Source organism: Helianthus annuus, chromosome 10, assembly GCF_002127325.2.
Source record: "Helianthus annuus cultivar XRQ/B chromosome 10, HanXRQr2.0-SUNRISE, whole genome shotgun sequence".
Lineage (NCBI taxonomy): Eukaryota > Viridiplantae > Streptophyta > Magnoliopsida > Asterales > Asteraceae > Helianthus > Helianthus annuus.
In genome coordinates, this window is record NC_035442.2 from 138,790,103 (window position 1) to 138,804,689 (window position 14,587).

Consider the following 14,587-nt stretch of genomic DNA (forward strand, 5'->3'; position numbering starts at 1 on the left):
GGAAAATAATAAATGGTGTACTGTCGCGGATAGGGTTGGGAGTAATCAGGATGTGGGTTTGATGCAATGGGATTGGAGAAACTATCCGACATCGACAATTGAGGTGGCCGAATTACTTGATTGTTATAGAATGATTTCGGGTACTCGTTTGAACGATAGGAAGGATCAATGGTCTTGGAATTTAAGGTCTAATATTGGGTATTCGGTGAAGGAAGCTAGATTGTGGATGATTGGAAAGGCATAGATGGATGATAGCTATCGATTTAGATGGTGTAGATGGCTCCCAAATAAATGTAATATCTTTATGTGGAGGGCAACATTGGACCGAATTCCGACTATGGAAGCTTTAAGCCGAAGGAACTTGATTGTTGGAGATGGTTTATGTGTTCATTGCGGTGAAGTGATCGAGAATGGTGATCATATATTTACAGCTTGTCGATTAGCTCATGGCGTGTGGTGCGGTATAGTGGCTTGGTTGAATATTCCTCCTATGTTCGACTTTTCGTTGAAGGATGTGATGCAAGTGATCGATTATATGGATGGGTCGACCAAAAAAAAGGAGATAGTATACGGTATTCTTATTCTGGCGTGCTGGCGTATTTGGAATGCGAGAAACAAGAAGGTTTTTTCAAACGGCGACTTGAATGTGGTTAGGATTGTGGCCGACGTTAAGTCAATGGGATTTCTTTGGTATAGATGTAGGGCTAAAGGTAATGTAATCGATTGGAAAGGGTGGTGTAGTAGTAGTTGGTCGTGATGTAATGTCGTTTGTGGCGGTTTATCTCTAGCTTGGAGATAATCCGCGTTTTGTGTATTTAATGAAGTGCAATTTTAAAAAAAAAAAAAAAAACTATTCTCGGTCAACACCTAATACTTTTTCTACCATTTATTTAATGACTAATTAAATTAAACTACTAACTAATAAAACCAAATAATAATAACCAAATGTCAAGATTAAAATCCAACAGAATACAAGCAAGTGTATTATCTCACTGCCTGAATATTCTATATTCGTCAAATCATTTACATATCCACAATATGACAAACAAAAAACGTTCAAAGCAACACAAAAAGTAGCAAGGAATTGTAAGTGAGCAAAAATATGGATGAATGTAACTATATATGAAGTAGCTCATATTTTATTACGGTCCTTTAAATTAAGCATAAATATAAAACATAAGACCGATTTTTAAAGAAACAACTATAGGCCTAGGTATAAATAATCAGGAACTAGCTCAGAGGCCCATTACAAAGGTCAGTTGAAGGTTTTAGACAATCTAAATAAGGCTGAACATGGGTAGCTCTTCCACAAGCATTAATACAGCTGCCATAAACCTTTCTTCCTGGAATTGCTGACTTGATATGCACACTATCCACCACAATATTTGTGCATGCAACAGTTTTACTGCAGCTTAGATTTATTACGTTATCCGTATTTGATGTTCCGGAGATTCCTCTGTATGTTATGTCACTCAAGTTCACAGCTGATGTCTTTACTCAATAATCCCAAACATTAAAAAAGATAAACAATTTAGATATCGGTTTTTCATGGGAAAAATGGTCGGGTTTATGTGTGATGCATAATTTGGTATGCTTACAGAGGTTAGGCAACCTTTGTGACTGGGACAATAGTATTGGTCGATAATGATAGGGTTATTAACTGCATCAAACTTGATGCCTGTAAATGAGATCTTGTTTGCATATCCAGTTCCTCCCTGCCAATATAAACCGACTTTTAGTTGTTTAAGAATTATGAAAAACACTACAAACTAGAGGACCTTTAGAACACAGACATATATGTCACTGGTCTGTGGTTAAGGAAGGACACGTCGGTAATCTATTGGTCCAGCTCCGTAGGGGAAAGGGGAGTGTATAAAGACTTTGCCGCCAGATTACTATTGACGGGTCCTACCTTCATAGAATCAAAATTTATTCTTTAGATATTTTTTATATTTCTTTCGTGTAGCGCGAGCACCTTTATAGGATTCTCCTTTTTTGGATATTGACCACGACAGTCAACAAAGGATTACCTTTTTTTATATATTTTTTTTGGAATTTGACTTAAGTGTAACAGATCCGTCAATGAACACCGACGGATCTGTGGGTAAATTTATCCTCAAAATAAAGAGAAAAAGTTAGTTTTGTTGAGTTAACCTTGTTGGAAACAATTAGATCAAGAACAATACGAACACCCGGTCTGACATTCTTAATTTCTTATTAGCAAAACTCGACAAAATAAAGTGATTACATGGACCTATATGTATACTAAACACTTGAACAATCCTAATCTAATACGAAAAATAATAAACCAATTGTTTTTATTGAGTTTACTTCACACCACACCATTATAAATACTTAACTTACCTGATAAGTTTTAATCCTTACTCCAGTTAGGGTTTTTATCATGGTACAGTTGTGCACATCTACATTTTCCACCACATCTGTTCCACCATGTCCCAAGGATCCAATGCTACACAATATATATAAGTTACATATCTTAATAATTATTCTCTAATATCTTGTTTTCCTTGTAATAAAGTTATGTAACATGTGAAAGATATACCTGATTCCATGGCCTGGCCCACACATGATACCACTGATTTTTATATAAGATGAACCTCCACCAATAGCAATACAGTCGTCCCCTTTTTTTATTATATAAGATGATGGAAAATTGGTTTAAAAATCAAACATGTGAAAATAAGAAAACAGAACTTAGAACATACCTGTTGCAATAATGGAGTCACGTATGTTGACATTGACGGAGCCTGAAATGTCAATGCCATCAGTATTCGGGCTTGTTTCAGGGGCGATTATATGTAAATTAGATACAATGACATCGTTGCAAGTAGTTATTGTGATATGGACTCGCGGGCTGTTTACATGAGTTAAACCACTGAGTCGCAAGCCGATGCATCTTTTAAATTGTAATGCCTGTTTATAGAATTAAACTGATAAGAAAAAAACTGATTTACACCGAGTTTACATTGCATAAAGATGTATATTGGTAATTGATTACTTACCACTGGTGCATGACAAGTTCTACCCTGAAATTTAATGCATTAATTTATATGTAAGTATTCATTTTATATGATTAAAGAAATAAGAAAACTTATAAATTATGAAGGATGAAGATGATAACTTACTGGTGAAGGAGTACCAATGCAGGCATTTTCCCACCAAATAGGACCTTGCCCATCTATCTGGCCATTTCCACTTACTGTAAGACCACTCACCATTGAAAACAAGAGCCAAGAATCACCATGATTACTCATCCAATCGGTTTTGTTGTTCGAACCAACAATGTTTCCAGCCACCTGTTTTCTTGATAGTTTTAGAGTGGGTTGTGCTAAACGTATGTTCTTCAATTTTTACATGTTCGTACCCTCTTTAAGTTATCAGATAATTAATATTCCTCGTTTTTTTTTTTCCAAAGTAGATGACAAAAAAATTATCTCAGTGAGTTAAATTTACCCGAAAGGGTTATAAGGTACGTTTACCCAACACCTTAAAAAATATAACCCTAGATGAAGTACAAAAGATGATCTATATCTTTCATGTGATTATAATGTGTCTTGTTGTTGAATATGCTCACATGATCCTCCTTTTCTAGTTCTTTTTGAATACTTTATTGGAAAAGAACACCCTTGCTACAGAAAATATTTCAGTTGATGGATGTCCTAAATATTGAATCTTGTATTCTACTTCTGGATTTATTCAAGAAATATGTTCTTACAAACAAACATACTTAATATAATTTCACTCATAGCAACGCTATTTCTAATTAAACATATTCAAACGCATGACACTTGACTAGTGCCATTAATGGATATTAGAGCTGACCGGGTTAGTGTAAATGAGTCGATTTAGTTGTGTTTTATTGTGATAATGTCAAATTAGTCAACTACCAAATGAGTTGATTTCTTTAATTAAAGTCTATTTAATGGGTAAAATAACCAAACTAGTCAAGTTCACCAAGATTGTTTTTCTTTTTTTTTTTTTTTTTTTTTTTTTTTTTTTTTTTTACCAAAACAGTCATTGAACTTTTGCCGGCTCCAAAAGCAGGGGCTAAGCTGCGAAAAGCGTAGGCTAAGCTTGAGCTGACGGCCAAAACCCGGGGCTATATCTTAGCCCCCACAATTGGCAAAATTTATTTGGCGGAAGGTGATTGGTTGGAATCATGAATATCCATTAATGGCTGAAATTCAAGTGACTACTTTGATAAAGAAAAAACTTAATCAACTTGACTACTCTGATAATGTTCACTTTTTCATGTGCACAACCTTCTGAATTTTTATAAAAGATTATATCACATTAAATATTTTTTAAATGTTACAATAATAGACAAAAAAACACTCCTCAACTAACAGCCATCTTGTCAACTCTACATAATATGTATATTTTGAATTACAATTCTTCTTCTTACTTTATTACTCTAATAAAACCTGGGATCTCACCTCTAAAAGACATAAGCCTCTATCAAGTGGGCTAGCCCCTACGTGATATATATACCTGGACGAAAATTTTGGAGGGCTTGCATGGACCACTGAAAGCAATTGGCTTCAACAAATACGTCCTTCCTACTGGTATATTTAATATACTCGTAGTATTTGGTGTCGACTGGCATGCTGCCTTCCATGCTGCTATAAAAGCCTGTAAATTTACTTAATATAATTCATATTAATACTTCCCAGATAAACAATTTTGGCCAAAAAACAATTATATGTGTTTTCAAGAACAAAATCTACATTACGTACATATCATAGACATGTACTCAGGTACAAGAACCACATACAATGAAACAGCAATATATAGTTTTGAGTACCGGTGAGTCGTCGATTATCCCATCTCCTTTAGCCCCATATTGGACCACATCAAAAATAGTGGTTGATACAAGACTAATTCTTGAAGTAGTAGAACTTAAAGCAGAAGATGTTAGCAAGACCAAAAGTAATGTGATAAAGTGAATCTGCATGAATGTGAATGATGCGTAAGTTAAGTATAAGCAAAGCCCCATATGAATCTTAATCTTGTGAGTATTACAGACAAATATTTTTCTGAGTAAATTGTCCAAGTCCAAAAAGACAAAATAGTCCCTGTTTAGTATATATTAGTTCAAGAATCAAGAAAGGGGCTTTGAAAATGAAAGAAGACTAACCATTCTGTCAATCTGTCAATACATCATATGTAACCAACAAACAATCAATTCTCGGTTATGTGTCTATAGTCTGAACTATATATGTTCATTACTGTTATTATTATTTTTTATTTGTTATACGACCAATGCAGAAAGATGTATACTGTTTAGATTTTTTTTTTGAAAAGTGAATTTCTTGCTTCTATTGAGACTGGAACCTAAGATTTCATATTTAGTTGTTTTAAAAGGTTTTACCTTGCCACTAGACCACCGACCCAATGGACTTCTGGGTTGGTAAACTGGCAAATTTCTGATGAAGGATTCATCCGCAAGTTTTGGGACTTGACTTCATCATCCTTATCGGGGCTTACTCCGGGAGAGGATCGCGTACCCATTTTCGCCATGGATTCGGAGAAGAAACGGAAAACAGAGTAGAAAATAAAGAAGAAAGGGAGAGAAGGATACCTGAACAATAATCGTGAAAGTGAAGATATACACCAGATCTCTTGATCTTTAAAGGAAAAGGGAGTTATCTAGTCCCTAATTATCACAATGATGGTTATACTCTGCCAAGTCCCATCGCTAGCTTATAATGGCTAGTTTGAAATTAAAGGCAATATGACCGCTGTGATCAACTATCACATTCGCCATATTAGGGGCAATTGTGAAGGCCTGAGTTTTATTTATCATGGATCCCATATCCTAAGATATATTTTGGATAAATTATCCTTAATGTGTAATACGAGGCCTCAGAGGATCAAGGATCCTTAATGTTTACTATGGTTACTAATGATTGTTTTCGATATTTTCTTATGTTTATACGCAGGTACACTAAGTGGTGGACTGAGTCTAAGCTGGAATCTAGCTAAGAAGAAGTTACAAAGCTGCACGTGCTTATTCCACAACGGTTATGGGGAGATTTTCTTATGTTTATACGCAGGTACACTAAGTGGTGGACTGAGTCTGACGTGGGTCTAGCATGATTTTCGCACTTTATTGTTATCTTTATTTTCAATGGGGTTGATCAAGTCATATATACGAATATACACATATATGTACACACATACACACTGAGCATCGAGAACACTTTTTGGCAATCACACATTCATCATTATGCCAAGCTTGATCAACTTCCGAGGATGTATTTGATTTTGTTAGCTAATATACTTGGTGCTTGGCCTACAAAAACATCACATCCATCAATAAGTTCTATTTTGTTTTTAATGTTTTTTGTCTTTTAGTTGTCTTCTTTTTAATTATTACTTATTTATTTTTTGTTTATTAGTTATTATTATAACTAAATAGTAAAAGAAGCATGCACTTTTTATTTATTTATTTATTTATTATTATTTTTATTATTATTATTATTATTATTATTATTATTATTATCCTATATATTAAAAATGCAAGCTTGTGAATAGTAACCTCACGTCTCAAAGCTTTTCAAGTGCTAAGCTTTTTTTTCCATTTATTTAATGAATAATACTTTCTTCATTCAAAGCTTGCCACGTGGCAAGTTTTTTTTTCTTTTTCCTATTTATCCATCTTTTATCAAAATAAAGGTGCGGTCCTGTTCGGCCTCGGTACATTCTCTTATATATTAAAATTAGTAGTGGTAGTGGTAGTGGTAGTAATGATATATTATTTATTATTACTCTTTAGTTGTTATAATTTATCAAATTTCCTATATATTAAAAATGCAAGCTTGTGAATAGTAACCTCACCACTCAAAGCTTTCCAAGTGCTAAGCTTTTTTTTTTCCATTTAATAAATAATACTTTCTCCATTCAAAGCTTGCCACGTGGCAAGTTTTTTTTTTCTTTTTCCTATTTATCCAGTGGCAGTGGCAGTAGCAGTGGCAGTGGCAGTGGCAGTGGAGCAGCGGCGGCGGCGGCAGTGGCGACGGCCGCTGCAGCGGCAGTAGCAGCAGCAGTAGCAGTAGTAGTAGTAATAGTAGTAATAATAATATATTATTTATTATTACTCTTTAGTTGTTATAATTTATTAAATTATACTTATAGTTATAAGAAAAGCTATATAAAAATAAGTACTTTTTTACAAAATTAATATCATTTAATAATTTACATACCGATCTTTAATCTATAACAGAAAATGTAGCAGGTTGTGCTATCCAAGAATTATAAATATTTTGACGTGATTCAAATATATTCTCCCAGCCAGCTGCATCATTTTCTCTCAGTAATTTCCATAGGTTGTTTGTGCTGGCAATTGGATACTCTCCTTGCAATTCTACCATTATAAAATGGTTACCATTCACGTGTGGAATTGTAATTATTTTTTTTTCTGGGAACTCGTGAGGGCCTCTCTAAAGTGAAAAACAAGTAGAACTGTTTCTTTTTTCTTGAGATAAAAAATGAACGATCACATTAAACTTATTCGCAATCAAGAATCCTGTCTCTGGCATAATCATCCAGTGTTTTCCAGGTGCAACCCCCGATCCTGACCAAGCCAAGGACGTGAACACATCTTCGAATGAGCCTAAGAAAGCCTCAGTGTACTTTTTTCTAAACTCGAGTAGCTCTTCCATTAGTGATCTCCGGATAAATAACCATTCATCTTCATCGTACCCGAGAGCAGAAGCTGTCGCCCGAAACCCACAATTTCCATCACCTAATACGTTATGTATGCGTGTAACATACGCATGGAAGATTTTTGGAATTAGATGAATATATTTGTGTATCACTTGTGATCCTTGATCTTGGTTCAACCCCATGAAGTCATAGCCCGGCGCACTTGTAGCGTTGGCGAAAGAACTTTGTCCCATAATATCTTGGTTCAACCCCATGAAATCATATCCCGGTGTGTTTAAAAGGTTGGCAAAAAAATCTTGTCCGTCAGTATCTTGGGTCATGAACGGACTTTGTTCACCAGGAACTTGGTAGTTTACAAATGGACTAGCGTAGTAGCCCGTATTATCATCATAGTCCTTGAATGGTTTTTTCCATCAATATCTTGATTTATGAACGAACTTGGTTCACTAGGCATTTGATAGTTCACGTCTGGACTGATGTAACCAACATTATCATTATGGTCCCTTAATGAACTTTCTGTAGCAGCCTCTACATACCCGAATGAACTATGTCTCCAAGGCTCTTGAGTGTAATCATGCTCTTGGAAGTTCACAAATGAACTATGCCTAGCAGGTTCTTGAGTGTAATATTGCTCTTGATAGTTCGTAAATGAACTGTGCCTTGCAGGCTCTTGAGTGTAATCATGATCTTGGGAGTTCCCAAATGGACTGTGCCTTGGAGGCTTTTGGGAGTAGCTTCGTTGAAGGGGAGGTTTAGCAACAACAATAATAATAGGGTAATAGTAATAATAAATACCTTGATGATGGATTAACATTGACTGAAGTTGCTTGTAATTTTGGAGGAATGATGTCCATGTTTGAGATTCAACGAGCACATTCCACATTACATTGAAGGAATTCCAATCATGTTCCGTGGTGAAAGATTCTTTGCAGTTTCTAAATATACTTTGAGATATGTGCCACCTACAAAGTAATCGGGTAGCATTCGGAAAAACTTTCTCGCATCAGAGCTAACTCCCTGTCTGTAACTATAACACGTGGTTGCACGTGGTTGAACGGTCTAATGTATCGCGGGTTCAACTTCCTACGCTTCCCAAAGCGTGCTACACCCTTCCAGGGTGAAACCTTTAATAAAACCATATCTCCCACTTGAAACTCCAAAGGTTTCCTCCTTTGGTCCGCATAACTCTTTTGTCGATCACGAGCCGCCTTGATGTGCTCTTGGATCTGTATAATCTTGTCCGTCGTCTCTTGAACCAATTCGGGACCAACAAGCTGTCTATCACCCGCGTCTGTCCAGCATAACGGTGATAGACACTTGCGTCCATAGAGAGCTTCAAACGGTGCAGCTTGTATGCTCGCATGGTAGCTGTTGTTGTATGAGAATTCTACCAAAGGTAGGTGAGTGTCCCAACTGCCACCCAAAGCCATTACATAAGCTCGCAACATATCTTCTAGCGTTTGAATCGCTCATTCGCTCTGGCCGTCTGTCTGTGGGTGAAAAGTAGTACTCAGATTTAATTGAGAACCAAAGGCTTCTTGGAAGGATTGCCAAATCCTTGATACAAATCTTCTGTCTCCAAAATAATCTAGATAGGCACTCCATGTCGCGCAACTATCTCTCTGAGGTACAGCTCAGCAAGCTTACTAGTGTTATCTTTCTCCTTGATCGCCAAAAAGTGTGCAGATTTGGTCAGACGGTCTACGATTACCCAAATCGTATCATGACCTCTGGGTGTTTTTGGTAACTTCGTTATAAAATCCTTTGAAATCTGCTCCCATTTCCACATGGGTATTTCAGGTTATTGCAGAAGACCTGAAGGCTTCTGATATTCGGCCTTTACCTTGGCACAAGTCAAACATTTAGCAACATATGTTGCAACATCACCTTTTAATCTCGGCCACCAGTAGAAATCCTTTAAATCTTGGTATATCTTATCCGATCCTGGATGGATCGAGTACCGTGACTTATGAGCTTCATCGAAAATTACTTCTCTAAGACCACCAAAGAGGGGAATCCAAATTCTTCCCATGCAACACAACGTTCCTTCCTCATTGGGTACTAACTGTTTCTCCATCCCACGGAGATATTCATCTTCAAGATTCTTTTCCTTAAGAGCTTGTCTCTGCGCGACACGAATGCGCAATGAGAGGTCTGTCTGAATGATCATTTCCAAAGCCCCAACCCTAATGGGTTTAGTCCTTTCTTTCCGACTCAAGGCGTCTGCTACGACATTCGCCTTCCCTGGGTGGTACTTGATTTCACAATCGTAATTGTTTAACAGCTCCACCCATCGGCGCTGTCTCATATTAAGCTCTTTCTGATCGAATATATGCTGTAAACTCTTGTGACCAGTAAAAATCGTACAGCGGGTGCCATACAAGTAATGTCGCCAGATCTTTAAAGCAAACACCACAGCGCTAATTCCAAATCATGCGTGGTGGCCCACCCTTGATCACACTAATTCTCTAAACTTGTTTATAACTAGTCTTTCTTGCACCTTCGTGCCAAACGAACTCATTTAAACTATACAATATAGTTATTTTCCAAACAAACTCATCTAAACTAAAACAAGACCCTTAACCTAACTAGATTATAGAGTTAATTGCCAAAATAATCCCTAAGGTTTGGGCACATTTGCCATTTTCGTCCAAAATGACACTTTTGTACCATTTTGCCCCCACGTTTGTAACTTTTTGCCATTTTCATCCAAACCACTAACTTGGTTTATTTTTTCTGTTAAATTGAATGATATTTGGATGAAGCTGACAAATATAAACCACAGGGACGATTTTGGCAATTTACTCAAACTCTTTTTAATTTCTTTTATTTAATTAATTTTGTCACATACATAATAAAAAAGAATATACATGCAATTTTTATATGAAAAAAAATAATAGTTTTGTCACATATTTTTTATAAATTTTCATCCAACCACTAACAAAGTTAATTTTTTTTATTAAGGCAAATGATGTTTTAAAGTTTATAAATTAATACAGAAATTAATTTCCAATTTCTTTATATAAATAAGTTTTATTAAGAGAAAAAAATGGTACATACTTTTCAATATTTTCGCTCTTAAACTTTTAATAAATAAATATATGTAGTTTGAAATATAAGAAGAAAAATAAATCATACATTTTCTATTAGTTTTTTTAGTTCTTATCCAAAGAAAAAGAAATCATACATTTTTAGTTAGTTTTTTTTAGTTCTTATCTATTTTTAGTTTTTAGTTTATTTTTATGTAAATGTATTATTTTGCTTGTAACATATTCTATTAATGGGTGACCACACTATTTGAGTATTTTGGTCAAGGAAATGTAATAAATTGTCACGCTAGCTGGTTTTTCTTTGTAGTGAGCTTTATGTTATAACTCAAGCATTATGTAACTAAAGGTTGTGGGATGATACAATCAAACTTAGTGAATTTAGTTGAAACGTCTAATTTTTTTCATTAGAAAAAACAAATTGGGTAATTTTAACAAACATTTTCATAATTCAGGTAAAAAACAAAAGAATTTGTAACAGACATACAAAACTTAAAGTTAATTTATTATAATTGAAGAACTAAAAAACTAAAAAATATATATATAAGAACTAAAAAAGTGTAAAAACTTTTTTCTGCTTAAATTTCGAATTATATAATTATATACTTTTCAATATTTTTGCTCTTAAACTTTTAATAAATATATGCAGTTTGAAATAAAAGAAGAAAAATAAATCATACATTTTCATAGTTCTTAAATTTAAGCAAAATATTTAAGAGCGAAAATAAATATTTATTAAAAGTTTAAGAGCGAAAATATTGAAAAGTATATACCAGTTTTTTCTCTTAATAAAACTGATTTATATAAAGAAATTGGAAATTAATTTCTGTATTGATTTGTAAAATTTAAAATATCCTTCGCCTTAATAGAAAAAAATGAACTTAGTTAGTGGTTGGATGAAAACTTATAAAAAATATGTGGCAAATATTATTTTTTTCATATAAAAATTGCATGTATATTCTTTTTTATTATATATGTGACAAAATTAATAAAATAAAAGAAATTAAAAAGAGTTTGATTAAATTGCCAAAATCGTCCCTGTGGTTTATATTTGGCAGTTTCATCCAAATATCATTCAACTTAAGAGAAAAAATAAACCAAGTTAGTGGTTTGGATGAAAATGGCAAAAAGTTACAAACGTGGGGGGTAAAATGGTACAAAAGTGTCAGTTTGGACGAAAATGACAAATGTGTCCAAACCTCAGGGACGATTTTGGCAATTAACTCTAGATTATATAACTAAGTTGAAACTTGAAATATGGGAATTAAAAACTATACCTGATTCGTTGAAAACCCAGACATCTCTTTAGCTTTTCTGAATGATATGATGAAGCAGAAGTAGATCACTCTTTTAACAAGTAAATTTATGAATACATAAATTTATGATAAAGCTCTTTGAATGGCTTTCTGAATTAAAGAACGAGAGGTAACAATATGATGAAATAAAAATAGTGATAGAACAATATAAGAATCTCAGGTAACAAACAAAGAAATAAAAAAGAATATAATGATGCATCTTTTGAATTCACTTTGATATGAAAGGCACTAAAAAACAAATTAAATTATCTTACGAAATATAAATTTGATATGGAATGCACTAGAAAACAAATTAAATTATCTTTTTAATATAATAATGTGTGCTGTTCAAAAAAATATAAAAATAAATAATAATAATAATAATAATAATAATAATAATAACAATAATAATAATAATACATTACTATCACTGATTGTAAATAATAGTAATAACAAAAACACAAAAGGACAATAAAATATAATAAGAAAAAGACAACAAAAAGATAAAAAAATAATAAAATATGAGAGGAGGGTATAATTAGTGGGGGGGGGGGGGCGCTGTATTTAGTAGCACCCCTTTAAAAATGAATGAAGACTAACCATTCTGTGAATCTGTCACTACATCATATGTAACCAACGAACAATCAATTCTCGGTTATGTGTCTGTAGTCTGAACTATATATGCTCAGTACAGTTATTACTAATATAATTTTTTATTTGTTATACGACTTATAACAAAGAGTTAAGTGTACATGTATATTATTTTTTTATACGATTTATAAAAAAATATGTGACAAAACTATTATTTTTTTTCATATAAAAATTATATGTATATTCTTTTTTATTATATATGTGACAAAATTAATTAAATAAAAGAAATTAAAAAGAGTTTGAGTAAATTGCCAAAATCGTCCCTGTGGTTTATATTTGGCAGTTTCATCCAAATATCATTCAACTTAAGAGAAAAAATAAACCAAGTTAGTGGTTTGGATGAAAATGGCAAAAAGTTACAAACGTGGGGGGTAAAATGGTACAAAAGTGTCATTTTGGACGAAAATTGCAAATGTGCCCAAACCTCAGGGACGATTTTGGCAATTAACTCTAGATTATATAACTAAGTTGAAACTTGAAATATGGGAATTAAAAACTATACCTGATTCGTTGAAAACCCAGACATCTCTTTAGCTTTTCTGAATGATATGATGAAGCATAAGTAGATCACTCTTTTAACAAGTAAATTTATGAATACATAAATTTATGATAAAGCTCTTTGAATGGCTTTCTGAATTAAAGAACGAGAGGTAACAATATGATGAAATAAAAATAGTGATAGAACAATATAAGAATCTCAGGTAACAAATAGGGAAATAAAAAAGAATATAATGATGCATCTTTTGAATTCACTTTGTTATGAAAGGCACTAGAAAACAAATTAAATTATCTTACGAAATATAAATTTGATATGCAATGCACTAGAAAACAAATTAAATTATCTTTTGAATATAATAATGTGTGCTGTTTAAAAAAATATAAAAATAAATAATAATAATAATAACACATTACTATTACTGATTGTAAATAATAGTAATAACAAAAACACAAAAGGACAATAAAATATAATAAGAAAAAGACAACAAAAAGACAAAAAAAAATAATAAAATATGAGAGGAGGGTATAATTAGTAAAGGGGGAGGGGTGTATTTAGTAGCACCCCTTTAAAAATGAAAGAAGACTAACCATTCTGTGAATCTGTTACTACATCATATGTGACCAACAAACAATCAATTCTCGGTTATGTGTCTGTAGTCTAAACTATATATGCTCACTACAGTTATTACTAATATAATTTTTTATTTGTTATACGACTTATAGCAAAGAGTTAAGTGTACATGTACAAATATCTTTGGCCTGTACCACCAATGCATAAAGATGTATACTGTTTAGAATTTTTTTTGAACGGCGATTTCTTGCTTCTAGTCAGACTTGAACCTAAAATTTCATACTTAACTATTTTAAAAGGTTTTGCCTTGCCACTGGACTACCGACCCAATGGTAATGAATTAGTTTGTAGATGCGTTTAAACTTCATGTATTAAATAGTAAAACTCAAGTTATCAAGAAACAGAAATAAAACAATACGCAAGTCATCTTCGCGTATGCATATGATTTTGTTGGTGATATGCGAGCAAAGGTTGAAACCAGAACGAAATCATGTACGTCATGGTTTTTAGCCGGCGTTGTTATGCATACAGTTAGACACGCGAGTTAAAAGTAGATACATAGCCCATGGTTTGTTCAAAATCTTGGACTTAGTATTTAAATAATTTTTCTCATTGGATTTAGTTTCCCTAGTTGACGTCTTTCACAATTCTAGTCCAGATGGATAATGAGGTTTGCTTTTACTGTTAAAGTGATGTCAAATGACCATTTACTTGTATATAGAGGATCATATAAGACCACACGGATTGGGCGTAAAAAAGTGGTGTGGCAGGCACACCGGTCCGTAAGTGGTGTGGAGGGCGGCCTGGAGTGGGGGCGGGAGGTTTTCCATCGGCGT

General features: G+C 33.5%; 2 protein-coding genes across 6 annotated transcripts; one reads left to right on the plus strand and one right to left on the minus strand.

Annotated features, from left to right (window-relative positions):
* The first annotated feature begins 337 nt into the window (after positions 1-337).
* On the plus strand, positions 338-757 carry LOC110882588. Its single transcript, XM_022130573.1, has one exon. It carries the CDS (start codon positions 338-340, stop codon positions 755-757), a length of 420 nt encoding a protein of 139 aa, XP_021986265.1.
* Positions 758-1,148: 391 nt separating this feature from the next.
* On the minus strand, positions 1,149-13,504 carry LOC110882589 (probable polygalacturonase At3g15720). 5 transcript variants are annotated; one of them, XM_035978649.1, is made up of 11 exons: positions 13,185-13,504; positions 12,014-12,050; positions 4,826-4,969; positions 4,513-4,653; positions 3,147-3,317; positions 3,024-3,047; positions 2,727-2,934; positions 2,564-2,645; positions 2,365-2,470; positions 1,599-1,715; positions 1,149-1,491 (listed from the first exon to the last, which is right to left on the minus strand). In XM_035978649.1, exons 2-11 carry the CDS (start codon positions 12,035-12,037, stop codon positions 1,231-1,233), a joined length of 1,278 nt encoding a protein of 425 aa, XP_035834542.1. In that variant the 5' UTR covers positions 12,038-12,050; positions 13,185-13,504; the 3' UTR covers positions 1,149-1,230. The 5 variants fall into 5 exon arrangements, with proteins under 5 accessions (XP_035834542.1, XP_035834543.1, XP_035834541.1 ...); XM_035978648.1 differs by having other exon boundaries at positions 1,150-1,491; positions 12,014-12,142; positions 13,185-13,503; XM_035978650.1 differs by lacking the exon at positions 12,014-12,050.
* Between the last annotated feature and the right edge of the window lie 1,083 nt (positions 13,505-14,587).

Excerpts from the sequence above, each read along its gene's own strand:
- LOC110882588 (XM_022130573.1), top strand. The coding sequence starts at position 338 with ATGGAAGCTTTAAGCCGAAGGAACTTGATTGTTGGAGATGGTTTATGT.
- LOC110882589 (XM_035978647.1), bottom strand. The coding sequence starts at position 5,017 with ATGGGGCTTTGCTTATACTTAACTTACGCATCATTCACATTCATGCAG. Across the intron at positions 2,646-2,726 it reads TGACTCCATTATTGCAACAG|GGGACGACTGTATTGCTATT; the intron begins GTATGTTCTAAG and ends TAATAAAAAAAG. Across the intron at positions 2,471-2,563 it reads GGGCCAGGCCATGGAATCAG|CATTGGATCCTTGGGACATG; the intron begins GTATATCTTTCA and ends TATATTGTGTAG.